At 49.5% G+C, this 26667-nt stretch overlaps 2 protein-coding genes across 2 annotated transcripts in view; one reads left to right on the top strand and one right to left on the bottom strand.

The window, feature by feature from the left end:
- Positions 1-13288, bottom strand: part of RBM10 (RNA binding motif protein 10) — a 70665-nt gene extending 57377 nt beyond the window's left edge. Inside the window, exon 1 of the mRNA XM_077921509.1 lies at positions 12588-13288. The gene's annotated coding sequence lies outside the window, so the exon portion shown is untranslated. The remainder of the gene's footprint in view (positions 1-12587) is intronic.
- Positions 13289-13347: 59 nt separating this feature from the next.
- Positions 13348-26667, top strand: part of NDUFB11 (NADH:ubiquinone oxidoreductase subunit B11) — a 42755-nt gene continuing 29435 nt past the window's right edge. Inside the window, exon 1 of the mRNA XM_028711913.2 lies at positions 13348-13581. Coding sequence (XP_028567746.2) covers positions 13378-13581 — 204 coding nt within the window. The 5' untranslated portion in view covers positions 13348-13377. The remainder of the gene's footprint in view (positions 13582-26667) is intronic.

Raw genomic sequence — 26667 nt, 5'->3', positions numbered from 1 at the left:
TCCACCACAAAAATCATGGATCCACGGCTTCCTGGCGAAACCGTGGCCCAAAAACGTGGTTTTGAAGCACGGATCTTCATGGATCCACACGCTTTTTGCATCGGGCCAACCCAAACTCACCGTCAAATCACATATCATAGTCAGGGGCACAGCCTACACCACAAAAAACTCGGATCCACGCCTGCCTGGCCACGCCCTGGCCCAAAAAAGTGGTTCCGAAGCACGGATCCTCATGATTTTTGCACTAGAACAGCCCAAAGTCACCATCAGATCAAACATCATGACCAGCATCACAGCATGAAACACAAAAATCACGGACCCACAACTTCCTGGCGAAACCGTGGCCCAAAAACTTGGTTCCGAACCACGGATCCTCATGGATCTTCACACTTTTTGCATTGGGCCACTCCAAACTCACCGTCAAATCACACATCATTCCCAGTGGCACAACCTGCACCACAAAAATTACGGATCCACGGCTTCCTGGTCATACCACAGCCCAAAAACGTGGTTTTGAAGCACGGATCCTCATGGATCCTCACACTTTTTGCATTGGGCCACTCCAAACTCACCGTCAAATCACACATCATTCCCAGTGGCACAACCTGCACCACAAAAATTACGGATCCACGGCTTCCTGGCCACTCCATGGCTCAAAAACGTGGTTTTGAAGCACGGATCCTCATGGATCCTCACACTTTTTGCATTGGGCCAACCCAAACTCACTGTCAAATCACGCATCATGTCCAGGGGCACAGCATCCACCACAAAAAACTGAGATCCATGGCTTCCTGGCCACTCCATGGCCCAAAAACGTGGTTTTCAAGCACGGATCCTCATGGATCCTCACGCTTTTTGCATTCGGCCAACCCAAACTCACTGTCAAATCACACATCATGTCCAGGGGCACAGCATCCACCACAAAAATCACGGATCCACGGCTTCCTGGCGACTCCATGGCCCAAAAACATGGTTTTCAAGCACGGATCCTCATGTATCCTCACACTTTTTGCATTGGGCCAACCCAAACTCACTGTCAAATCACATATCATGGCCTGGGGCAAAGCATCCACCACAAAAATCACGGATCCACGGCTTCCTGGCCACTCCATGGCCCAAAAACGTGGTTTTGAAGCACGGATCCTCATGGATCCTCACACTTTTTGCATTGGGCCAACCCAAACTCACTGTCAAATCACATATCATGGCCAGGGGCACAGCCTGCACCACAAAAATCATGGATCCACGGCTTCCTGGCCACTCCATGGCACAAAAACGTGGTTTTCAAGCATGGATCCTCACGCTTTTTGCAATGGGCCACCCTAAACTCACTGTCATATCACACATCATGTCCAGGGGCACAGCCTGCACCACAGAAAACTCAGATCGACGGTTATCTGGCAACAGCATTGACCAAAAACATGGTTTCGAAGCACGGATCCTCATGGATCCTCATTATTTTTGAACTAGATCAGCCCAAAGTTACCATCAGATCAAACATCATGTCCAGGGGCACAGCTTACACCACAAAAAACTCGGATCCACGGCTTCCTGGCCACTCCATACCGTGGCCCAAAAACATGGTACCGAAGCATGGGTCCTCGTGGATCCTCATGATTTTTGCACAAGATCAGCCCAAAGTAATCATCAGATCAAACATCATGGCCAGGGGCACAGCATGAAACACAAAAATCACGGACCCACAACTTCCTGGCGAAACCGTGGCCCAAAAACTTGGTTCCGAACCACGGATCCTCATGGATCTTCACACTTTTTGCATTGGGCCACTCCAAACTCACCGTCAAATCACACATCATTCCCAGTGGCACAACCTGCACCACAAAAATTACGGATCCACGGCTTCCTGGTCATACCACAGCCCAAAAACGTGGTTTTGAAGCACGGATCCTCATGGATCCTCACACTTTTTGCATTGGGCCACTCCAAACTCACCGTCAAATCACACATCATTCCCAGTGGCACAACCTGCACCACAAAAATTACGGATCCACGGCTTCCTGGCCACTCCATGGCTCAAAAACGTGGTTTTGAAGCACGGATCCTCATGGATCCTCACACTTTTTGCATTGGGCCAACCCAAACTCACTGTCAAATCACACATCATAGCCAGGGGCACAACATCCACCACAAAAATCATGGATCCACGGCTTCCTGGTCATACCACAGCCCAAGAACGTGGTTTTGAAGCATGGATCCTCATGGATCCTCACACTTTTCGTATTGGGCCAACCCAAACTCACTGTCAAATCACACAACATGTCCAGGGGCACAGCCTGCACCACAGAAAACTGAGATCCATGGCTTCCTGGCAACACCATGGACCAAAAACGTGGTTTTGAAGCACGGATCCTAACGGATCCTCACACTTTTTGCATTGGGCCACCCCAAACTCACTGTCAAATCACACATCATGTCCATGGGCACAGCCTGCACCACAAAAAACTCGGATCCACGGCTTCCTGGCCATATTGTGGCCCAAAAACGTGGTTTTGAAGCACGGATCCTCATGGATCTTCATGCTTTTCGTATTGGGCTAACCCAAACTCACTGTCAAATCACACATCATGTCCAGGGGCACAGCTTACACCACAAAAAACTCGGATCCACGGCTTCCTGGCAACACCAGGGCCCAAAAACATGGTTTTGAAGGACGGATCCTCATGGATCCTAACGCTTTTTGCATTGGGCCACCCCAAACTCACCATCAAATCACACATCATGTCCAGGGGTACAGTCTGCACCACAAAAGACTAGGATCCACGGTTATCTGGCAACGCCATGGCCAAAAAACGTGGTTTTGAAGGTCGGATCCTCACGGATCCTAACGCTTTTTTCATTGGGCCAACCAAAACTCAACGGCAATTCACACATCATGGCCAGGGGCACAGCCTGCACCACAAAAATCATGGATCCATGGCTTCCTGGCCACTCCATGGCTCAAAAACATGGTTTTGAAGCACGGATCCTCATGGATCATCACACTTTTTGCATTGGGGAACCCCAAATTCACCCTTTATTCACATATCTTGTACATAACCACAGATCTGACCACAAACATCATGGATCTACTGCTTCATGGCCCTGGCCAGATGCTACCCTGGATATATTGGCCAATTTTTAGGTGGGTGTGCTGGGATGGAGGAAACAGAGTCGGCTGAATCTCTATCCTTTAAAGATGGGCGTCCAATGGCTGGGCCAGAATAATTTCAGTTTGGTTTGCCAGCTCCCAGCTCTTCATGGGGTGCAATAGTCACCTGTAGCTGCCATCAGGAGTCCTGGTGTGATCCTGGATGCTTCTGTCTAAAAGGATGTCACATAGAGGAGGGAGAAAGGCTGTTTTCTGCTGCTCCAGAGAAGCGGACACGGAGCAATGGATCCAAACTACAAGAAAGAAGATTCCACCTAAACATTAGGAAGAACTTCCTGACAGTAAGAGCTGTTCGACAGTGGAATTTGCTGCCAAGGAGTGTGGTGGAGTCTCCTTCTTTGGAGGTCTTTAAGCAGAGGCTTGACAACCATATGTCAGGAGTGCTCTGATGGTGTTTCCTGCTTGGCAGGGGGTTGGACTCGATGGCCCTTGTGGTCTCTTCCAACTCTATGATTCTATGATTCCTCTATGATTCTATGATTCCTCATAAGTCTCTATGGAGGCATTGGTCACAAATGTAGCCAAACTGGAATTTTTGAATCTATGTCAGGTTAGGCAATCGGCACTGTACCTGTCCCTTTCCAACCTAGCCATGGTGATCCATGCAGTAGTCACCTGCATACAATGGTACCTCGCAAGACGAATGCCTCGCAAGACGGAAAACTCGGAAGACGAAAGGGTTTTTGGTTTTTTGAGCTGCTTCGCAAGAGGATTTTCCCTATGGGCTTGCTTCGCAAGACAGAAACATCTTGCAAGTTTGTTTCCTTTTTCTTAACACCGTTAATACAGTTGCGACTTGACTTCGAGGAGCAACTCATAGCACGTGGTGTGGTAGCCTTTTTTGAGGTTTTTGAAGACTTTGGTATTTTTGAAGCTTTTCCAAAACTTTTCCGACACCGTGCTTCGCAAGACGAAAAAAATCGCAAGACGACAAAACTCGTGGAACGAATTAATTTTGTCTTGCGAGGCACCACTGTACTAGACTACTTTAACTTGCTGTACACCTGAGCCGGGGAGTGCAGGGTATAAATGTGATAGAGAGAGAGAGAGAGAGAGAGAGAGAGAGAGAGAGAGAGAGAGATGCAGGGCTACCCTTGAGACTGCTCCAGAAACTCCAAATGGTCTAAAATGCAGATGCATGAGCTCTTACTTGGACTTTGTGGAGAGCCCACATTCAGTTGGTTGTTAATCAGCTGGATTGGCTCCAGGTGGAGTATCAAATCAGGTTCAATGTTTTGGTGCTAATCTTTAAAGCCCTAAACAGTCTGTGACCTTTCTTATCTGTGGGAATTATCTTCCAATACACCCCCATGAGTGTGACGCTCATCTAACAGCAACCTACTGGTGGTCCCTGGCCCAAAACATATCCAGCTGTCCTCAACCAGAGCCAGAGCCTTTTTGGTGGAACACTTTGTCTAATGAGACCAGGGCTTAGTGCAATCTATCTCAGTTCTCTCACTTGTCATGGTGAGTGGGCTTGCACATTCCTATGACCCTTGTGAGCGAAGCCGTTGGGAATCTCATACTCCCAGCAGGGTCACCCAAGGTGGTAAGGTCAAAGAAAATTAAATATGCTCAGAGTCCTGTAGTGATTTCATGCTCTTTATTGCAGCTTGTAAAACAGTGACTGAATTTCCCCCAAAACCTCAGGCTTTTATATACATTATTTACACAATGAGTCCTGTCTGAATGGCTGATTCTGCTTCCCTCCTGGAGCCTGATTGGTCTTTCCTGCAAGCCAATCAATTCTTGCATTCTAGGATCCTACTTGCCTATTGTTCTAGGATCCAAGCTTAGTACATAACAGGGAAGGAGCTAGACAAAGAATGAGCCAAGAAGTCCTCAATGGCAGAACAGGCGGGTGATAACAAGCAGTGTGTTACAACGGCTGTGAAGGCGGATGAAGGCTGCATGAGATAGGATCCACCAGTTCGTCGTGACTACTCATGCCATCAGAACAGAGCCCTACTGCGAAGGCTGTGCGTTGGTCAGTGTGCACTGATCTACACACATAAAACAATTCACGCACAGGCATCTTCCAAAAACCCAACCCAACCCCCCCAAACCCTCCCCCCATGGCGATCACTAAATGGCTACAGGGGCAGGAATGTGAAGCCCCTAGTCATGAACCGACACATGGGCATTCAGTCGTTCTGACTCAAGGAATAAGGCAGTTGAGCAGCTCAGCAGCTGTATCCATGACTGAGCAGCCCTTTTTAGGATCCACTATGCTCACCCCAAAAAGGAGAAGAGGCTGGAAATGGTGCCCTAAACATAGTATGCCTCCCTTTTTCCCTGACTGGATTACCACGCCCAGGTGGAATCTCTTTCCCCATAGTTTGAATCCATTATTCTGCATCCTGGTCTCTAGAACAGCAGAAAACAAGCTTGCTCCCTCTTCAACATGACATCCCTTCAAATATTTAAACATGGCTATCATGTCGCTCCTTAATCTTCTCTTCTCTAGATTAAACAAATCCAGCTCCCTAAGTCTCTCCTCATAGGGCTTGGATTCAAGACCTTTTACATTTTGGTCACCCTCCTCTGGACATGTTCCAGCTTGACAATATCCTTCTTCAACTGGACACAGTATTTCAGGTGTAGTCTGACCAACCAGAATAGTGTGGTAGCATTCCTTCACTTGATCTAGACACTATACTCCTATTGATGCAGCCCAGAATTGCATTGGCGTTCTTAGCTGCCACATCACACTGTTGACTCATATTCAGCTTGTGGTTGACTAAGACTCCCAGATCCCTTTCACTGGTACTGTTGTCAAGCCAAGTGTCCCCCACCTGTGCATTTCATTTTTTCTATCCAGGTGTAGTACCTTACATTTCTCCCTATTGAACTCCATATTGTTGGTTTTGGCCCAGCTCTCTAGGCTATTCAGGTCATTTTGAATTCTGACCCTGTCCTCTGGTGTATTAGCAACATGTCAGGGAACTGACATCAGAGACACAGGAGGAGAGGGTCTCAGACTCTGCAGGTGAAGGTCCTAGCACAAGGGGGAGACTCAGCTCGGTGGAAGGGGAAGGGAATACGCATGACACCAAGAGTCCAGGAGAGCAAGGGGAAGAGGAGGTGGAAGGGCTCCGGGATTCTTCCCTGGAAGTCAATGAAGAGAGCCCAGGCACTCCGCTACCCACGCCCACCCTGCGCAGGAGACTCCCGCGCAATGAGAGGCGGAGACGATTAGGTGTCAAACAGCTTTTATGCTGGCAGAGGTTTAAGAAACGCCCACAGACAGATTGTGTCAGTGACTGAGGCAGTCAAGCGGAGATGGGCTGTGCTGTCCTAAGGGTTTTACCAGGCAACCAAGCATCCAAACGGGGTCGGCTTACGCACGAGTAACTCCAACCCACTACAGCAGCCATATCCTTTTGTATGAACTGTAATTGGATGTTATTGCATCAATCACAGAGTGGTTCAATCCATATTTGGAATCTAGATAGAACATGGTCTTCCTTTTAAAAATGATTACTATCAGTATCCAGTGGACTTCTCTGTCATTTACTGGAATAATCAAAACATCTTTCTTTAGCACTCCAAATCTCAAACAGTTCTTCAGAGCTTGCACTGGCAATCTTTGACATATCTGCATGAAGTGGCAAGTATGGTAAGTGGGAAAATTGTTCCATCATGACCTAGCTCTTTGGCCATGATCACCCTGGAGGCAAGAAAGGCATCTATTATGCGATCATTTATCCAGTTTGATCCTTTCAGTGTGTTTATGTCATAGTCATACACACAGATGTTGCCAACTGAACCCACAAGTCCCATGGTTTGTAGACTGAGTGTGGGGAAGGTACAGTTGTGCCATGGGGGAACTGGTGTACAAATCAGTGATTTGTCCAAACACTTCTCACTTTGTGTTGAGAATATGGGGCTGCTATCAAAAGAATCAATATTGGTCACTGTTAAATCCTCTTACCCACTTTTTGGAGTGGAGGTCATCTGAGGCTGAGTGCTTTCCAGGTGTCTCATAGTCAGTTGGTGATCTTAAGGAGTCAAACCCCTCAGCAGCCTGCACCGAGTCAGCTGCTGGAGCTACTGTTATCTTTTCCTGCAGTCTGGGGAACTTTCTTCCCGATCTACTCTTCTGTCTTTTATTTCACTTCAACTGTGTGAGCTGCAACTGGCAAGGCTTCCCTGGTTCTGGTGGCATGCCGATAGATTTTGTGGCAGCTATAATATGGTAACAAGTCCTGGCTGATGGGTGCGCACACAATGTCCTGTACGGACTGTGCATGCATGGCAGCCCGTATGGACGCCGTGCGTGTGGCAGCCCGTATGGTTGCCAGGAGAGCGGCTGCCCATACAGCCTGTACAACCGCCGTGAGAGGGGCTGCCTGTATGGATGCTACGCGAGCAGCAGCCTGTACAGATGGGCAGCTGCGAGAGCAGCTGCCCATATGGCCCATACGGTCGCTGCGAGAGGGGCTGCCTGTACAGTTGCCGCAAGAGCGGCAGCCCACACGGACGCCGCACAAGCGGCAGCCAGTACAGCGACCGTACTGTCACTCTCCCCCCAGCATGGCACCCCGGGGCATCATCACCCCGCTGCCCCTTCATATGCCCCTGCAGTCAATCAAATGTACTATGAACAATCTGAAGTCATGCTGGGCACAATTCACCACTAATCCTGTTCTTTTTCTAAAAACACGTGGTGGACTCCAGGAAAGCTGTCAGCAGGCACCATGATGCCCATGGGCACCACGTTGGAAACCCCTTATTTCAAAGTTTGCACTGACAAAATCTGTTGGCAAGAAAACTTGCAGTTAAACCTCCATTTATAATTACCACCCCTGCAAAGCAACCAACTTTTGTCCCAGAACCATTTGTAGCTGAATTGACGCAAGACAGGTGATTGTTTTTCATGGTTACTTTGGTGGTCTCCATCTAGTTGGTTTGATAATTTACATTCACAGGTAAGATCATCACAATCTCTGCCTTGGATATTCTTGAGGTTTAGCAGCATCAAAAATTTCCAGGTGCTGTTCTTCACAGTGGAAGTGTAGTGGTTTGGAGTTACTCGTGCGTAAGCCGACCCCGTTTGGGTGCTTGGTTGCCTGGTAAAACCCTTCGGACTGCACAGCCCATCTCCGCTTGACTGCCTCAGTCACTGACACAATCTGTCTGTGGGCGTTTCTTAAACCTCTGCCAGCATAAAAGCTGTTTGACACCTAATCGTCTCCGCCTCTCATTGCGCGCACGGCGTGGGTAGCGGAGTGCCTGGGCTCTCTTCACTGACTTCCAGGGAAGAATCCCGGAGCCCTTCCACCTCCTCTTCCCATTGCTCTCCTGGACTCTTGGTGTCACGCGTATTCCCTTCCCCTTCCACCGAGCTGAGTCTCCCCCTTGTGCTAGGACCTTCACCTGCAGAATCTGAGACCCTCTCCTTCTCCCGTGTCTCTGATGTCAGTTCCCTGACAGGAAGCTATGAATATGAATGTAATTTTAATTCAATGTTCTTGCTAATGCAGAACCATTTCAGATAGCGTTTGTATTTCGGTCATTCCATGGACATTGGTGTGATCTTACAATATAATTTGGTGGAGTCCATTTAACAATCATGCCGACCCATGAGGATTAAAGTATTTAATATAGTGTTTGTTCCTTGGCGATGCTCTGTGGTTTTTGTGGTTCATTCTGTGGTCATATACATAATGTGTGATTTGATAGTGATTTCAGGGTGACCAAACATAAAAAAACCTAAGGATCCATGGGGATCTGTGCTTCATGAGAATCTTTTTACAGCATGGCAGTGCCCCAAAGTGATCTGGCCATGAGCAGCATAGGTGGTCGGGTAATGAATATGGGGCGACCAAGAAAACTGTGGAGCCGTAAATTTTAAATATATATATATATTCAATTTTATAAGGATAGGGAAGTACAGAAAGGGAAAAGGGGGAGGGGATAGATATATAGATAGATTAGAAATTTAAAAGACCTATAAAGATTATAAAATCCTACAAAGTACTACTACTACTACTACTACTACTACTACTACTACTACTAATATTTTTGTACCCTGCCCATCTGGCTGGGTTTCCCCAGCCACTCTAGGTGGCTTCCAAAAAAAATGAAATAAAAATACATTAAAAAGTCACACATTAAAAACGTCCCTAAACAGGGCTGCCGTCAGATGTCTTCTAAATGTCAGGTAGTTGTTTATCTCTTTGACATCTAATGGGAGGACATTCCACAGGGCGGGCGCCACTACCAAGAAGGCCCTCTGCCTGGTTCCTTGTCGCTTTGCTTCTCACAGTGAGGGAACCACCAAAAGGCCCTTGGTGCTGGACATCAGTGTCTGGGCAGAACAATGGGCGTGGAGATGCTCCAAAAAGCATGAGGATCCATGAGGATCCGTGCTTCAAAACCATGTTTTTGGGCTATGGAGTTGCCAGGAAGCCGTGGATCCGAGTTTTTTGTGGTGTAAGCTGTGCCCCTGGCCATGATGTGTGATTTGACGATGAGTTTGGCCTGGCCCAATGCGAAAAGCGTAAGGGTCTATGAGGATCCGTGCTTCAAAACTACGTTTTTGGGCCACGGTATGGCCAGGAAGCCGTGGATCTCAGTTTTTTGTGGTCCGGGCTGTGCCCCTGGCCATGATGTGTGATTTGATGGTGAATTTGGGCTGATCTAGTGCAAAAAGCGTGAGGATCCATGAGGACCCGTGCTTCAAAACCACGTTTTTGGGCCACGGTATGACCAGGAAGCCGTGGATCCGTGATTTTTGTGGTGCAGGCAGTGCCCCTGGCTATGACGTGTGATCTGACGGTGAGTTTGGGTTGGCCCAATGCGAAAAGCGTGAGGATCCATGAGGATCTGTGCTTCAAAACCACGTCTTTGGGCCATGCCGTTGCCAGATAACCGTGGACCAGCCTGCACCACAAAAAACTTGGATCTACGGCTTCCTGGCCACTCCAAGGCCTAAAAACGTGGTTTTGAAGCACGGATCCCCATGGATCCTCACGCTTTTTGCATTGGGCCAACCCAAAGGTAAAAGGTAAAGGTACCCCTGCCCGTACGGGCCAGTCTTGACAGACTCTGGGGTTGTGCGCCCATCTCACTCAAGAGGTCGGGGGCCAGCGCTGTCCGGAGACACTTCTGGGTCACGGGGCCAGCGTGACAAAGCTGCATCTGGCGAGCCAGCACAGCACACGGAAACGCCGTTTACCTTCCCGCCAGTAAGCGGTCCCTATTTATCTACTTGCACCTGGGGGTGCTTTCGAACTGCTAGGTTGGCAGGCGCTGGGACCGAGCAACGGGAGCGCACCCCGCCGCGGGGATTCGAACCGCCAACCTTTCGATGGACATGATGTGTGATTTGACGGTGAGTTTGGATTGGCCCAATGCAAAAAGCGTGAGGATCCATGAGGATCCGTTCTTGAAAACCACATTTTTGGACCACGGTATGGCCAGGAAGCCATGGATCCGTGATTTCTGTGGTGGATGCTGTGCCCCTGGACATGATGTGTAATTTGACAGTGAGTTTGGGCTGATCTAGTGCAAAAATCATGAGGATTCATGAGGATCCATGTTTTTTAACCATGTTTTTGCGCCATTGCGGCACCACGAAACAGTGGGTGCGTGATTTTTTTGGTTCCTCCTACCGACTAAGATGTGGTCTACAGTAGCATGGTGTTTTTATTTTGTTTCAATATAAAAATCATATGAATTCATGAGGATCCGTGCCTCGGATCCATGTTTTTGTGGTGCTGCAGCGCGGCAAAGTGTTGGATCCACGTTTTTTATAGTCCAGTTTGTAGGCGTGCCTTCTAGGTGTGATTTGACACTGCATTTGTTGGAATTATTTTTTAAAAAGTGGAGGATCCATGAGGATCCGTGTAGATCCGCCTTTTATGCAGACCCCCGCCACGGGGAAAGACGGGGGCCGAGGCAACAGAAGCCCGCGCATCAAGATCCACGAGGAGTCCCGCCGGGGATTTCATAGGCTTGGTCCCGGACCTGCTGATCGGCACGTGCCCCTGGGGAGAAGGCAGGCAGCTGGAATTAAATTCCCATCGCTCCTTGCTGAAAACTCAGAAGCCGTCGTGCGGGCAGCTGTCTGGAATTTTCGCCAGGAGGCGCGTGGACTTTCAATATAGATAATAGATCCTCTCTCGCTAGCCCAGTGTTTCCCAATCTTTGTTCCGCGGCACACTAGTGTGCCGCGGAACGTTGCCTTGTGTTCCGTGGGAGGGAGGCGGGCGAGTCGGGCGGCGAGAGGCGGGGCGGCGGCGGCGAGCACACGCGGGGCGGCGAGCAAGCTCCCTCCCACATCCCATCGCCGCTCGCTTCGGCCGGCCTACTGGAGGAAGGCGCGAAAACCTCGCGCATGCGCAGGCCTTCCGCCTGCGACAGCCCAGTAGGCCGGCCGAAGCGAGCGGCGATGGGATGTGGGAGGGAGCTCGCTCGCCGCCCCGCGTGTGCTCGCCGCCCGACTCGCCCGCCTCCCTCCCACGGCACACCAGCCTACCTCCGTGGGAGGGAGACGGGCGAGTCGGGCGGCGAGAGGCGGGGCGGCGGCGGCAAGGAGAGGCCGCCCAGCGCGGGGCTCTCGCCGTCTGCCTGCCTGGCTGCCTGCGAGCTCGGCGGGCAGCACTTCCGCCCGCAGCGCCCGCCTCGCGGCTCTCATTCCCTGCCCCTGCCAAAGCTCACCCAGCTAAGCCGCGCTCTCCTTCCTGCCTCGCTTTGCTGCCTCCTCCCCCCCCCACCACCCCCAAAGCTTGGAGGTTCCCCGGCAGGAAGGAGGGAACTTAATCCTCTCCAAGGGCTGCGGAAAACAGACATGCAAATGGGGGCTTGCCAGCTCTTCAAGCGCCGCCGGCTTTCTTCGGGAATTACCGCCCGCCAAGCCCGGTAACGCTGACAGGCCGAGCCGCGGGGCTTGGCAGCGCAGCCGGCAGAGTGTGGGAAAGGGCGGCCGCCACGCGCCGGGCAAGGCGAGACTCAACGGGGAGGACACCGGCAGCAGCGCCCCCCCCCCAGAAACCCGCTCCGGGCAGGTAATCCACAGAGAGTGGACAGAAGGAAGCCTTAAAGGGCTTCAGCCTCCCAGAGTGGCAGGGAATAATAATAATAATAATGATAATAATAAAATTGACAGGGGGTGTTTTTCTAGGTGATGGGTGGGGACTGTAATAACAAAAAAATCAGCTCTATATCAACCGCTGTTTTGCAATGAGGAATTGCAAATAAGGAAGATCAAAAGGAGAATGTTTTTTTTGGTGGGGACTCTCTTCCTCTTCCTCCTCCTCCTCTCGTTCTTGCTCCTCTTCCTGGCAAAAGGGCTGCTGAGACCCCTTCTCTCTTGGGTGCCGTGACGTTGACGCTGCTGTGGCAAGTGCCTTTACTTAGCAGAGTGCATTCCCCTTTACACAGGAGGGGAGGGGAAAAAATTGAAACTTACACTTTCGTGCGTCCCTCCCGGCGCGACGCTGCGCGCTGACGTCACGGGGCTGTAATGGTGGTGTGCCTCGAGATTTTTTTCATCAAACAAGTGTGCCTTTGCCCAAAAAAGGTTGGGAAACACTGCGCTAGCCAACATATATTCCAGATATCCAGGGGCAAGAGCAGTCCCTGGCCCCTCTCTCTGCCAAGCATTGGCCAGATCGCATGGGGTCACAGGCGCCCGCACAGGGTCGGTGTCCCTTTCGTTGGAAGAAAATTTCTCTGGACGACATTGTGGAGACTCTCGTGCTTTAAGAAATAGGGTTTATTCGTCTGCATGGAGGGGGTCCGGAGCATGGCAGGCAGTCCTTCCTTCACTCAAGAGCAGCTACCCTGGTCCCACCTGGGACCAGGAGTTGTGGACGAGCCTCGGTGGCTCTCTCGTAATGCTGACAGCTCTGCTCTTCCCTCCGCCAGCTAGACAGGTTTGCAAAGGCAGCCCAGGAGTTCCCTTGCAGCTTATATTCTCTCTTCATATCGCAAACAACCCCAAATCCTAGCATTTATTACCCCTCCCCCCACAAGTTCTTTTACACCAGTTACAGTAGCCTCTTTATCCTTGAAGCAAGCCTGAGGGCTCAGCGGAGACTCTCCATCCTAGGCAGGCTCGGGAGATCCCCCCAGGCCAAAGCCTTCCTTTTTTTCTGGCGGAAAACCCCCAGGAGAGTGACCCAGGGCCCTTCCCACGCGCCTTCCTTCCCCGCCCCTTCCGCCCAGCGAGACTTCCGCTTCCGGCGGCGCTATCGACCATGGCGGCCCTTCGGCGGCTGGCGGGCGTGCAGAGGTTGCTGGGGTTACCGGCCCGGGCGGCCCGCGCTGTCTCTTCCGGGGGACCGGCCAGCTCCTCGGCGACGGTGCAGGTGCCGCCCGCCTCGAGCCCCGCGCAGGTGGCGCCTCCGCGCAAGCACCACCACGACGACGACGACGACGAGGGGGTGTCCGTCTTCATGAAGGTGAGCGCGGGGGGGGGGGCGGGGGGCGAGACGCGCGAATCCTGCCCGTCAGTTCCCAGGGCCCCGAGCCCCGGGGATCCTGGAAGAGTAGAAGGGACCCGAGCTCTGCGGAGGGAGCTGCCTGCCTAACCCAGAGGCTTCCTTGCAAGGGGCAAAAGAACATGGCTTTTTGAATGTCCCAGGCAAACGTCTTGTCACCGGGGGCGAAGCACAGACACCCAGGGAAGAAGGAGCAAGCAGGGAATAAAGATCAGCATTGGGATCCGCTGCCCCTGGGGATCATGCAGGGGGAGGCGGTTGCTGACCCTGGTCCCTGGGATGCTGTTCTTGGGTGTTTTCTGGGCAGCGTGGATGCTTCAGGGACCTGCACCTGTGCTGTGCTGCAGGATTCCAGTGCCCGGTAGCACCTTAGAGACCAACTAAGTTTCGCGTGCACACGAAAGCTGATACCCAGAACAAACTTAGTTGGTCTCTAAGGTGCTACTGGACAATTTTTTATTTTTTTATTTATTTCGACTGCATCAGACCAACACGGCTACCTACCTGAATCTAAGATTCCATTGCTTTCTTGCCTCTGCATGCAGGACGGTGCCACTGCCAGAGAGCAAGGGACAGATCAATGATACAGGGAGTTTCCTCTGTCTTTGAGAAGCATTAAGTGGTAGGTGCTTCCAACAGTGGCATAGGAACACAGGAAGCTGCCTTATACTGAGATCAGATACATGGTTCCATCCAGGTAAGTATTGTCTGCACTGATTGGCAGTAGCTCTGTAGGATAGAGGAGTCTCTCCCAGCCCTACCTCGAAGTGTCAGGGATTGAGCATGACGCCTTCTCAGTGCAAAGCAGATTTTCTGCAATGTGGTTGTGGTTCACTTTCAGTGAATGCTTCAGACTCACTTGTGGGTATCACTGTTGTACTGGGTAGAGAGATATTCAATGCACACTGAAGATAGCTTTGGGACTTTCTTAATTTTTGAAAAGTGTCACAGGTTCATGTTCTTGGTGATTACGGTAATTTTTGCCCAAATTAATCATTGATTTTACAACAGACTAAAACTAGAGTCACTTGAGCTCCATCTGTCACCGTGAAAGATTCATTATGTTTCTTAACTAATGCTATGTGAAAACTAGCCCAGGATAGCACTTCAATATGCAATGCTGCTTGCCATTGTATTGTGCACACTTGTATATATCTCAGTAGTGTGCTAGATAGGGAGAAGTTTTTCTCCCTCTCATAACACTGAAACCTAGGATTACCTAAAGAAGCTGAATGGGGGATGTCACTCCTGTGAGGCTCTTCCATATGTGCTCCTCTGTCCCTCCACTTTGCTGGAACACTTGTGTGGTACCAGATACTTATTTAGAATCTATATGATTCTTTTTTTTTTAATAATTTTTTTATTAAAGTTTCAGAAGTTTTTTATAACAACAAAACAAAACAATACAATAGAACAAACAAACGAAAAATAAAAAACAAGTATAATTTCAACCCTTATTTTCTTAAAACTTACTTTCCCGACTTCCTCATACCTCCCCTTTCTGTATTCCAATTTCTAATTTATTATTCAGCAAATCCTTCCCTTATTTTTCACTTAATTTTTAACCTTTCTTTTCTTTTTTACTTATCCATTACCGCTGATAACCACATATTTTCTAACCCAACGTCATTCTAACATTCATTAATTTTACAATATTTCTTTAGATAGTCCTTGAATTTCTTCCAATCTTCTTCCGCTGTTTCTCTTCCCTGGTTTCGGATTCTGCCAGTCATCTCTGCCAGTCCCATGTAGTAGGTAGTCTATCACCTTCATCTGCCATTCTTCCAAGGTGGGTAGATCTTGTGTCTTCCAATACTTTGCGATTCAGCAGTTTTCAAGTGGTCCATGGAGGGAGAAGAGTGTGAGAAGCACCACCATAGAAGGTTCTTGCCTAGTAGCTCTTCCTTTCTTCCATGTGGCAAAGCATTCAAGAAAACAGGACTGAGGACCAGGTCCCGACAGCACACAGGCAGCTTTCCACTTACAGTTGTCTCCTTCGAAGTCTTATTTTGAGGCCTTATTTTGCCGTGCATATTTCTAAAGCTGAGGTTCCGAAGCACAATACAGAGTTCTTAGTTCTTCAGCATCCGCAGTGCGTTATTGCAGGCATGTCCAACTTCAAGTAGGCTGTGATCTACTATCTAGTATTAAAAACTGGCAGTGATCTACCACACTCCCATTGTCATTCTTCAACTTCTTTGCTTTAGGGGCAAGGGGTAAAGCGTTGTTGGTGGCCAGGAAAAACCCCTTTCTTTCCTTAGCATGGATTTGTGGTCGATTCAATCACCTTCTTCCACGTATCGCCAAGGCGGCAGCTACAGGCAGCCAGTGTGGCAGAGAGCCAGTGTGGTGTAGTGGTTAAGAGCGGTAGTCTCGTAATCTGGGGAACTGGGTTCGTGTCTCCGCTCCTCCACATGCAGCTGCTGGGTGACCTTGGGCTAGTCACACTTCTCTGAAGTCTCTCAGCCCCACTCACCTCACAGAGTGTTTGTTGTGGGGGAGGAAGGGAAAGGAGAATGTTAGCCGCTTTGAGACTCCTTAAAGGGAGTGAAAGGCGGGATAACAAATCCAAACTCTTCTCTGTATGGAGGAGGAAGGAAAGGCACACTCCTTTTATCCAGCCTCATCCCGAATATGGAATATCGGCACCCCCGGGCTCCACTTTCCTTTTTTCCCAAGGGGGACCGCTGCACTTCAACCCGCCACACGAGCGCAGCCCTGCATCACTCAGTGAAGGCAGCCCAGCCAAGGGCAGCTTCATTAGCAGAGTGAAGTGAGAGAGGCGTGTGCTCACACGGGATGGTGAAAGCAAAGGCGTAGCTTGCTCCCTCCCACAGCTGAGCCCTGAACAAAGGCTGCCTAGCCATAGTGTGATCAACCAAAATCCATCCTGCGCGATCAACTCGTTGGACATGTCTGCATAGTGGCTTGTGCAATGCACCATCTTGCCACTAGGTGGTGCTGTGAATCCACATGCCATAGCTAGGCTAGGCATTCTCTTTCATAGATGAGCATGTATTGCTTGTTCTCTTTCCTCTGTAGCTGTGTTGCCTCAGGGAAATGTTAAATATCAGGGCCAGAGAGCTAGTGTTATTCACATTTCCCGTGAGCTTTATTGCAATGTTCAGTTCAATGCTGTTTCATTGTCTGGTGAAGTGAGGTCAAGGCTAAGAGGAAAATCTATTGCCTGCTTTGTCTGAAGTAGGTTTGCAGCCATTTGTGCTGCATGGGTGGGAACCCAGGTGCTGGGCAGGGGTTGGTCCTCAGGGCTGTGCTGGCATCACCTATGGGAACACTTTCTCCTCCCTTGCTGCCACTTCTGCATTAGCTACACACCTGTAGTATCCTCTCTCATTTTTTACTGAACTTCAGTTACTCCTGCTTTTCACTGGCTTGCCACAAGTAGGTATGTGATGTTGAGTGGAGTGTTGTGGCTCTTCTTTCCTTGGGTTACAGCAGTCTTCTCCAGCCTGATGCTCTCCAGAGACCATTACTCCCATCATCCCTCGCCATGCTGGCTAAGGCTGATGAGTCTCACGACACCTGAAGGGTGGGGAAGGTTGGATTAAAAGTATACAGAGATTGATGCATGTGACAAGGGCAATCTATCCATTGTCTTCTGTCTCAGGAGGAGACATGATTCTGCTCAATTTCTGGCAAAGTAATGTTGAAAAGGGAACACATTTTTGTCTTGAGTGAAGTGTTGTGAACCATTGGAATTAACTCTGGCCAGTCAAGCAAAGGCCCATTAAATCCCTCCTTCATTAGACCTTGGTATCAGGACTCTATCAGAAGTTGCTCCCAGTGAAACCCAAGATCCAGGCAAATGGGGAGTGACCCAGCTCAGGTGAATGAGGAGCCTTGTGAAAGCCTCTGCTACTCTTGACATGGGAGGGTGGAAGCTTTGAAGAGCCTTTGACCTGCCTCCATGAGTGAACAGCTAAGATGTGCATTAGGGAAAAGGCTGTATGTAAACCTCCATTGTTGTTCTCACTGCATGCAGCAGGTTGGAAGTCTGACTTTGTGCTTGTGTCCTGGCTTTATGTGGGGAGAAGCAGCTGTGATGCATAATCAGAAGGGCCCTAGGAATGTGGGTCTCTACTGCAAGCCAAACGGAAAGTCCTTAGGCCACCAGTTGTTACCTTTCCCTGTCTTGAATCCTTTGTTGGAACTTGCACCAGCAAAGGACCCATCAAATAGGAGAGGCACTTCAGTAGATTTGAGTGCTGGCCATACAAAAAAAATGGTGTGAAGCAGCATTCTTTGGGCAGTAGGTGCTGGTGGGGCAGGGGGAGGCATTTCCCCCCTTCTAACCTTTTATCTGTCTTTGGCATTTAATAAAAAACCAAGCTCCAATCCCATGAGGTTGAGGGAGAGAGTATGTGTGTTGGGAGGGTTCTTTTGACATTATGTTTTCTCTGTCAACGTTTATGATGAGAATTGTGTATTGAAGCAGTAAGCCTGTGCCAAAGTGTGAACATAGGCATAGGCTGGTGCAGTCTCTTCCAGAATTGGGCACAGCGGTTTCTTTTTTCTTAACCTGTTATTAGCTATTTAGCATCCATCAGCAGAGGAAGTGTACCATTGCAGGGTGGTGGCCTGATAGATGAACAGATCTGGACAAAGCAGCATGGAAAGAACAGAGGCTGCATGGATTTGCAACGTGTATTATTGTCTGTGTGTAGAGGGGCTGCCACTTTGATTTGTATTCTGGGCAATTTAGGAAGAAGTTTCATCAGAAAATTCACCAAGTAATCCTCCTATCTACCTTACCATTTTCCCATTATGCTAGACAGGTCTCTCTCTCTCTCTCTCTCCCCCCCCCCCCCCCCCAGTTTCCTGTCTACTGTCTCTTTACATTAATCATCAGTATTTAAACAAAGCCTCAATTTAGTACTTCAAGTGCCATTGTAGTGATGTATCTGAAGCTGGTGTTCAGTCAGTGTGCACACTGCTCTGGAAGGTTGGGAGACCCTCTGGAGATGATATTTTTTGGAGGGAGTGGAACTCTAGGAGGAAAAAAGGGCACATCCCATTTCACAAGTGGAAATCAGAGGGCACCACTGGATGCCATGAAGGTAATTGCAGATCTTTAAAAATCACCAGGGATATAAACAGAGGAGAAGATTTGTAAGACACTGGTTTGCATTCAACGTAGCACTGTGGCTAAATTTCCATCAGTTCAAAGATTTTTCTTGCACAACAGGACCTTCTGCCACTCTCTTCCCCCATGCCCCCTTAAATCTGTTCTGGGCTCCCCCCAATTTGCCAGCTTGGGGTACACATGGAAGGGGAGTTTCTTTGTGCTAGCAGAATTATTTGCACTGGCTTTAGTTAAATATGGCTCATGAGTTTTTCGGAGTTTCCATAGGTTACACTTGAATTGGGTGTTGAATTGTACAAGAAAAGCTATAAAGAAGCCCATGCCGAGTTTTATGAGCTTCCAGCCTCCCATGTTAAGAAGTGAGGTGTTGTGTTTTGCACCAATTACATTCTGTACAGCCATCAAGACCTGCTCTGACTGTACAGTTCCACAGAGGCTTATAAAAATAAAGGAAGTAGAAGGCCTGGGATAAGTTTAAGGGTACAGGTTAGTGGTCAGCTAAAGCAAGAGAGAACTTGGATGGTTGGAAGGATGCCAAGATTGCCTTATGGTTTCAGGGAAGAGAGGATAGTAAATTGCAGGGAGAGGATTTGCATTTGGGCTTCAAATTCTTGACTTCCCCACCCCCTCCCCTTTCTATGTTATTTAATAGCAAGGTCTCCATGATTAATAGAGCTGAGCAGTCTTCTTATTGTGTCTGATGCGACACCTGTGAGCACACTTTCTCTCCTTCATCCTTTAAATCTGGGCCCAGCAGCAGCTGCATCTGGCACCACTCTTCCACATTTTTGTTTTTAGAGCTCATTGGCTAATCCCTGCCTGGAACTATGTGGGCCAGAAGGAGCATGGTGCAGCAGTACATCATTAGATCCCTTAGATCTATCCAATTACCGCCCGGTTTCGAACCTTCCATTCCTGGGTAAGGTGATTGAGAGAGCGATTGCGGAACAGCTTGGTAGGTTTCTGGATGAAACATCGGCTCTGGATCCATTCCAGTCCGGCTTCCGCGCTGGTCATGGGACTGAGACGGCTCTGGTCGCCCTAACAGATGATCTCCGCAGGCAGCTGGATCGAGGCGGGTCGGGGCTGCTGATTCTTCTAGACCTGTCAGGAGCCTTCGACATGGTCGATCACGAACTCCTAGACCACCGCCTTGCCGACGTGGGGATCCAGGGCACAGTCCTTCAATGGCTGCGCTCGTTTCTCTCTGGTCGGGGACTTGGGGGGGAATTGTCATCCCGCCACTCCTTGGTGTGTGGAGTGCCCCAGGGTGCGATACTCTCCCCAATGCTTTTTAACATCTTTATGCGCCCCCTTGCCCAGCTTGTCCGGAGTTTTGGGCTGGGCTGCCATCAGTATGCTGATGACACCCAACTCTATCTGTTGATGGATGGCCATCCTGACTTGGCCCCAGACACACTGATCAGATGCTTGGAAGCTGTGGCTGGATGGTTACATGGGAGCCGGTTGAAGTTAAATCCCTCGAAGACAGGGGACGGGACGATATGAGATTGAGGGGGCAACTCCCATCTCTTGCGGGGGTGCAATTAGTGCCAGCACCGTCCGTTAAGAGTTTGGGTGTAATCTTCGATACCTCCCTCTCCATGGAGGCGCAGATTGCAGCTATAACAAAGGTGGCATTTTTTCATCTCCGCCAAGCTAAGCAGTTGGCTCCTTACCTTTCTCGCCCTGACCTAGCCACTGTGATCCACGTGACGGTCACCTCCAGACTGGATTATTGTAACTCGCTCTACGTGGGGCTGCCCTTGAGACTGACCCAGAAACTCCAGCGGGTGCAGAATGCCGCAGCGAGACTCCTTACGGGGTCTTCGCTGCGAGATCACATTCATCCGGTGCTATACCAGCTGCACTGGCTCCCGGTGGAGTACAGGATCAGGTTTAAGGTGCTGGTTTTAACCTTCAAAGCCCTATACGGCCTAGGACCCTCGTACCTACGGGACCGCCTCTCCTGGTATGCCCCACAGAGGAACTTACGGTCTTCAAATAAAAACATCTTGAAGGTCCCAGGCCACAGAGAGGTTAGGCTGGCCTCAACTAGAGCCAGAGCTTTTTCGGTTGCGGCTCCAACCTGGTGGAACGCTCTGTTGCAAGAGACTAGGGCCCTGCGGGACTTGACATCTTTCCACAGGGCCTGCAAGACAGAGCTGTTCCACCAGGCCTTTGGTCAGGGCGCAGCCTGACTCCCTCCTTTGGCAATCTTTACAAAACTTTAGTTTATGGTTGCCATCAATTTGTATTTTAATTAATTTTTATAATGTTTTTATAATGTTGCATTGTTTTAGTGTTGTTAGCCGCCCTGAGCCCGGCTTCGGCTGGGGAGGGCAGGATATAAATAAAATTTATTATTATTATTATTATGCTATGCCAAAGGGACCAGGGAACTGTTTGCCCCTGTCTCTTCCCTTGGGACTAGGGCCAGATTTATTAGACAGGAGAGCTGTTTGCATTATGAGGCACCACCGGGACTGCTGTGTCTGGTGAAATACGGCGAGCTGTTTTGTCCACCGCTGAGGCCTTTCACATCTTTTCCCCTCCTTCCTAGGAACTCTAGCTCCAGGGCTGTGCCCCAGATGAGAAGAATCCTAGCTGCAGAGCAGCTGGGGCTTTGCAGGGTGTGATGACAGCCTCAGTTCTGGCTTTGGCAGAGCTGTATGTGCTCTGATGGGTTGGGCTCTGAGCCAACGCATCTGTTGGAAGGACAGATGGGATATCTGGTCCTAGAAGACACTGAGCAGCTGGCTGCTGGGTGTACCTCCTGCAGGGGCATCCTTCGTGGGTCACCTGCCTGCTGCACCTTTGCTCTGTTCTATCTCCTCCCTAATATTCTGTTGCCTACATTCAGAGTGTCTTTGGTTCTTTAGACCTATCCTGGCTCTGTTTCTTTCCTGCCAAAGAAAAGGAAAGAGCAGGATCAGGATCAGCCCAATACATTTTTTCTATCTAGATCAGGGGTCCCCAAACTAAGGCCCATGGGACTCATTTATCCGGCATCCAGAGACCCCTGCCGCCTGCTGTCACCGCCCGCTCTTACCAGCACTGCACTGCTGCCCACTTCTGGGTTGGAGGAGCACCGGAAACAGCTTGTGCGCATGCGGTGCACATCTGGGTTGGAGGAGGCCCGTGCACATGCACACAAGCTATTTCTGGTGCTTCTCCGACCCGGAAGTGCGCCAGAAATAGCGTGTGCGCATGTGTATGGGCACACACTCCCCCGCCCTCTGGCCCACCACGTGATTGGCGCTGGAGACACCGGCCCAAGGCGTGGTAACTTTGCTGACCCCTGATCTCGATTGCAAAATTCAGATGGCGCCACCTTCCCACTAATTAGCTACAAAGTACTATCAACCTTACTGTATGCTTGTGAAACATGGACCACTTATACTTATAAACTTATAAACACCATCTCCAACCCTCGAAAGATCCCATCAATTCACATCACTTGGGAAGACAGGCAAACTAATGCCAGTGTACTGGAAGAAGCAAAGATCACCATTGTCAAAGCAATGATTCTTCAACAGCAACTTGGTTGGCCTGGTCATGTTGTTCGGATACCTGATTCTCATCTTCCAAAGGAGCTACTCTATTCCAAGCTTAAAAATGGAAAGGGGTTCAAAGACTGTCTCAAGGCAAATGTTTCAAAAATGTAGTATAAACACCTACAGCTGGGAAACACTGTCCTGCAAGCACTCCAGTTGGAGAACAGCCTTTACCAAAGGTGTCTTGGGTTTTGAAGACACTCAAACTCAGGACGAAAGGGAGAAACATGCGAAGAGAGAAGTACGTTTGGCAAACCCTCACCATGATCAACTCCTGCCCGGAAACTTATGTCCGCACTGTGGAAGTACGTGTGGATCCGGAATTGGCCTCTACAGTCACTTACAGACTCACTGTTAAAACTGTGTATATGGAAGACAATCTTACTCTGTTACAAGTGATCGCCAAAGAAGAAGAATTAGCATGGGCCACCCCATGCTCTTTCTCAATCCTCAGTCGTTTCTGTGGTGCTTGTACAGGACTACTGCACAATTGATGGTGCTTTGGGGTCAATCTTATGCCCTGAGACCTGTGGGTATAGGGATGTATACAAATTTTAATAATAATAAGAATGGGAGGTATACAAATTTTAACAACAATAAATTGTGTGCCTCCACTCATCCGTCTTTGACATCCCAAATCCGTCACCCTGAGGTGGTCACCACCCTGCGGCGGGATAGACAGATGGACAAAATAGGCGGATATAGCAAAGAGGAAAGCAGTAGATAGGCGACAAGGGTCAAGGGAAAGCAACATAGCCACACCTTAAAAGAGGAGCTTAGCACAATGTCTGACTGCCATCCTGTGTTCCCGTCATCCTGTGTGTGCCAGGGAGCCATGGCCAATCAAAGAATGCAGAACCCTCTGGTTTTTGTGTGGGAACTGTCAGTGGTAGGTGACTCTTAACCTGTACAATGGGTTACATTGCACCCATACAAAACCAAAGGGTTCTGGATTCTCTGTCCTCCATTCAGGGAAGTAAGAGACATTATCCCAGTACAAGAACTCCTTTCAGTCAGGCAGGAGCACTCAAAGTGGGGGAAGAGCACTTCCGGGGTGAAATGTAGTCTAGGGAGAGGCACAAGAGCTGTAGAGGTGCTTGGAAGCGGCTGCATTTGGCTGTCTGGGCTTGAGGTTCCCCTGTCCCGATTGTGGTGTATTCATCTTTGTCTTCACACCTCTTCCACCACTCCCAAGATCTTAAGCTGGCTGTATAAGCTTCACTTTTATTTTTGCATGTTTTGTATCCTGGTTTCAGAGGAACTACAACAACAGAGTCTTGCTTTAGCGTGTACAGTGGTACCTCAGGTTACATACGCTTCAAGTTACAGACTCCACTAACCCAGAAATAGTGCTTCAGGATAAGAACTTTGCTTCAGGATGAGAACAGAAATCGTGCTCTGGTGGCGCGGCGGCAGCAGGAGGCCCCATTAGCTAAAGTGGTGCTTCAGGTTAAGAACAGTTTCAGATTAAGAACGGACCTCCGGAACAAAATAATAATAATAATAATAATAATAATAATAATAATAATAATAATAATGATATATTTATTGTCATTGCCCCCTCCCGGGGACAACAAAATTACTTAAGTACTTAACCCGAGGTACCACTGTGTTTGTTACACAATGACAGAACCTTGCCTCTTGGCCCATCTAGCTCAGGGTTGTCTATACCAAGGATAGAGAGCTTATGCTACTGCAGAAGGTATTGGGCTCCAACTCCCTCCCCTCCTACCCAACCAGCAGAGCCAATGGTCAGAAATGGTGGGGGTTGTGGTCCAGCAGCAACAGCTAGAGGGTACCGGGTTCCCCAGTCCTTGTCAGCACTGACTGGTAATGGCTCTTTGGGATTTCACAGCAATCTTTCTGAGGCAGCCCTGCTTGGAGATGCCAGGAATTGAACTTGAGAGAAGGCTCCTTCACTGAACCATGGTTTTTCCTGGTACATGGGAAGTCAGAAAAGGCAAGTCTTGCCCTGCAGAGATTATGGTCTAAATATCAAGGGCTGGGGAAATAACAAAAGGGAGGCTTGGGAGAACTGAAAGAAGGAAAATTACGAGGGATCACAATCTCTTCTCTCCGCCCCTGGGTCAGGCTGGGACATGAGCATAGCCCTGCCAGAAACATCCAGCCGCTACCACCACTGATCTAAGTGTGGGCTGCAGGCATGTGTAGCCGTTGACCTTCCGGTACTTTGCCATAGGAAGAGGGAGCTCTCTAGGCTTGTGTCATCAGGAAGGCTCAGTAGGTAAGGAGTCCGTGGCCTCTCATGCTCCTGCTACCTCCCGGCCCTGCCTTCATCTCACTTTCAGAGCTTCCTTTGGTTAGATTGCATCTCCACAGACCTGTTGGCTGATTGTTGTTTAGTCCACACCAGTTTGCAAATCCACTGGACTGAGGTGGGGGGGGGGGCGAGGGACCCTCACGTTCTCCTAATTTAAGTGTAGTGCGTGCATTGAGCAGTGACAGTTAACTTATCTCCGAGGACCTTTACCCTAAATAGCAGTAGTGCTGGGACCACAGTCCACTTCCATTCTCAATAAGTGAATGATGAAGAAGCCCCTTCTGTAGAGAAATGAGATTTTCCCGGTCTAGTAGCACTGCTGCCATAAATCTCCTGCCAGGTTCACTTTAGCAGCCGCTCTCTCTGTATACCCCTGAAGTGACATTAACCAGGAGCTGGAACAGACTCATACTGTCTGCACTGGATGGAAATGTGATGAGACGCTTGAGCATCTTGGGAGCAGTTTTGAACCTGGCTCCATAATTAGCACCCAGCACAGGGGGGGCTGGGAGACGGGGGGGGGGCTGCCTGCATATGAGCAGGAGGCATTGATTGCTGCACCTGTAGGCAGGAGTTGGGTTTTGTAGCTCCAGGCGATGGTTTACACAGGCTCTTCGAGTGTCAGCACTGATGCTGTATGGAGAAGGCAGCAACTGTGGAGCCCTGGGGGTAGCCATTTATTAGACCCAGGGGAAATTAACAGGAGTGACTGCTGTATTTCTGATGGGTTGGGAGGGGCTAGGATGGAAGGAGAGAATAAATTTCCACTTGAGGAATTTTTTACCAAGGAGAGAGGGGTTCCACCTCCCTGCCCACCAGGGGGCTGGTCTTCAGGGGTAGAGAAGCACCAACTGCCTGCTGAGATCTCTGGAGGGAGATCTCTCTACGTGGCACCTTGCTTCGCTTCCTGTCTCAGCGTCTTTTGTTTCCAAAAAGCTCTCTGGCACAGGACCTGTAGAAATCATTGGCTTGTGGAATGCAAGGAGCTGAAGTCACTCTCCAGCCTTCTCTGCTGTGGCTTTCGGTGGGTGGTTCTTGGCTGGGCTTGCTAGGAGGCCAACTTTGAGGTTGAGAGGGGAGAGCAATTACAGGGCTGTGTGCTTGAGTGCTTTCTTTGACTCGGCAGAGGGTTGTGGAGAAATGGAGCCATGCTCTGGGAGCAGCCCTATGTCTTCAGTGACTTCTCTTCAGCACCGATCCATCCTCTGCCAGAGTGTCAGCCCACAAAGGGCAGTGTATTATGCCACAATCCCTGCAACCATGTGTGGCAAGTGGGAGCAAGGCCAGAGAAAAGAGAAGTTCCATAGTGTAGCACAGTTGCAGCTGACAGTATCATGTTCCATGCAGTTCTGACAGTGTTGTGAGACAGGACAGAGACTCCCCTAAAGACCTTAGCAGTCAGCCAGCATCATGCTGGAGAAAGCAGTAGTCCTTAAGCACCATTCCTCAAAACTGTTTAGAGCGTTCAGTGATAGCCAGCCTTTTGAACTGAGATGGAAAGAATACAGTGGTCAAGTGAATGTCACATAACATGGCATTTTATGCTTTGGAAAAGGAGAAAAGGCTTCCATCAGTACTTTGGCTGCAGCATTCTGCAGTACCTGCAGTTTCCAAACACCTTCCAAAGACTGTGTCATGTAGAATGCGCTGGGAGTAGTTTAACCTGGATGTGATGATGGCATGGTATCTGTAAATTAAGCAGATATGGGATAATCTTCTAACCTGTGTCTTATACAGAGTTTGTCTTCCATGGGTTTGCCCTTCCCAAGCTATAGTATATGGGTGGGGGTGGACTAGTTTCAGTGTTTGAAATTATCTGCACGCCAGTCACATTTTGTGACGTAACCAACCATTTGCAACTGGATGGAGATGTCTGGGTGCCACCCTTGGTGCCTCGCATCTCCACTTGCCTGGCTGTAGTCAGCTGGTCTTCCGGGCACAGTGGCAGCAACCCCGATTCACCCAGCAGCAAAAGATATAAGATTAGAGAGAGAGAGGGAGAGAATTTTTTGCTGCCAGGTGAATCAGGTGTTTGGCGGGATAGCGCTGTAGGAAAAGACACACATTTTGCTGCCGTCCTACCTGCAGACTACCTGATTCGCCTG

This window comes from Podarcis muralis, chromosome 17 (assembly GCF_964188315.1).
Source record: "Podarcis muralis chromosome 17, rPodMur119.hap1.1, whole genome shotgun sequence".
In the NCBI taxonomy this organism is placed as follows: Eukaryota; Metazoa; Chordata; class Lepidosauria; order Squamata; family Lacertidae; genus Podarcis; species Podarcis muralis.
The sequence above is the reverse complement of the archived record's forward strand: the minus strand, read 5'-3'. Positions and strand labels throughout refer to the sequence as shown.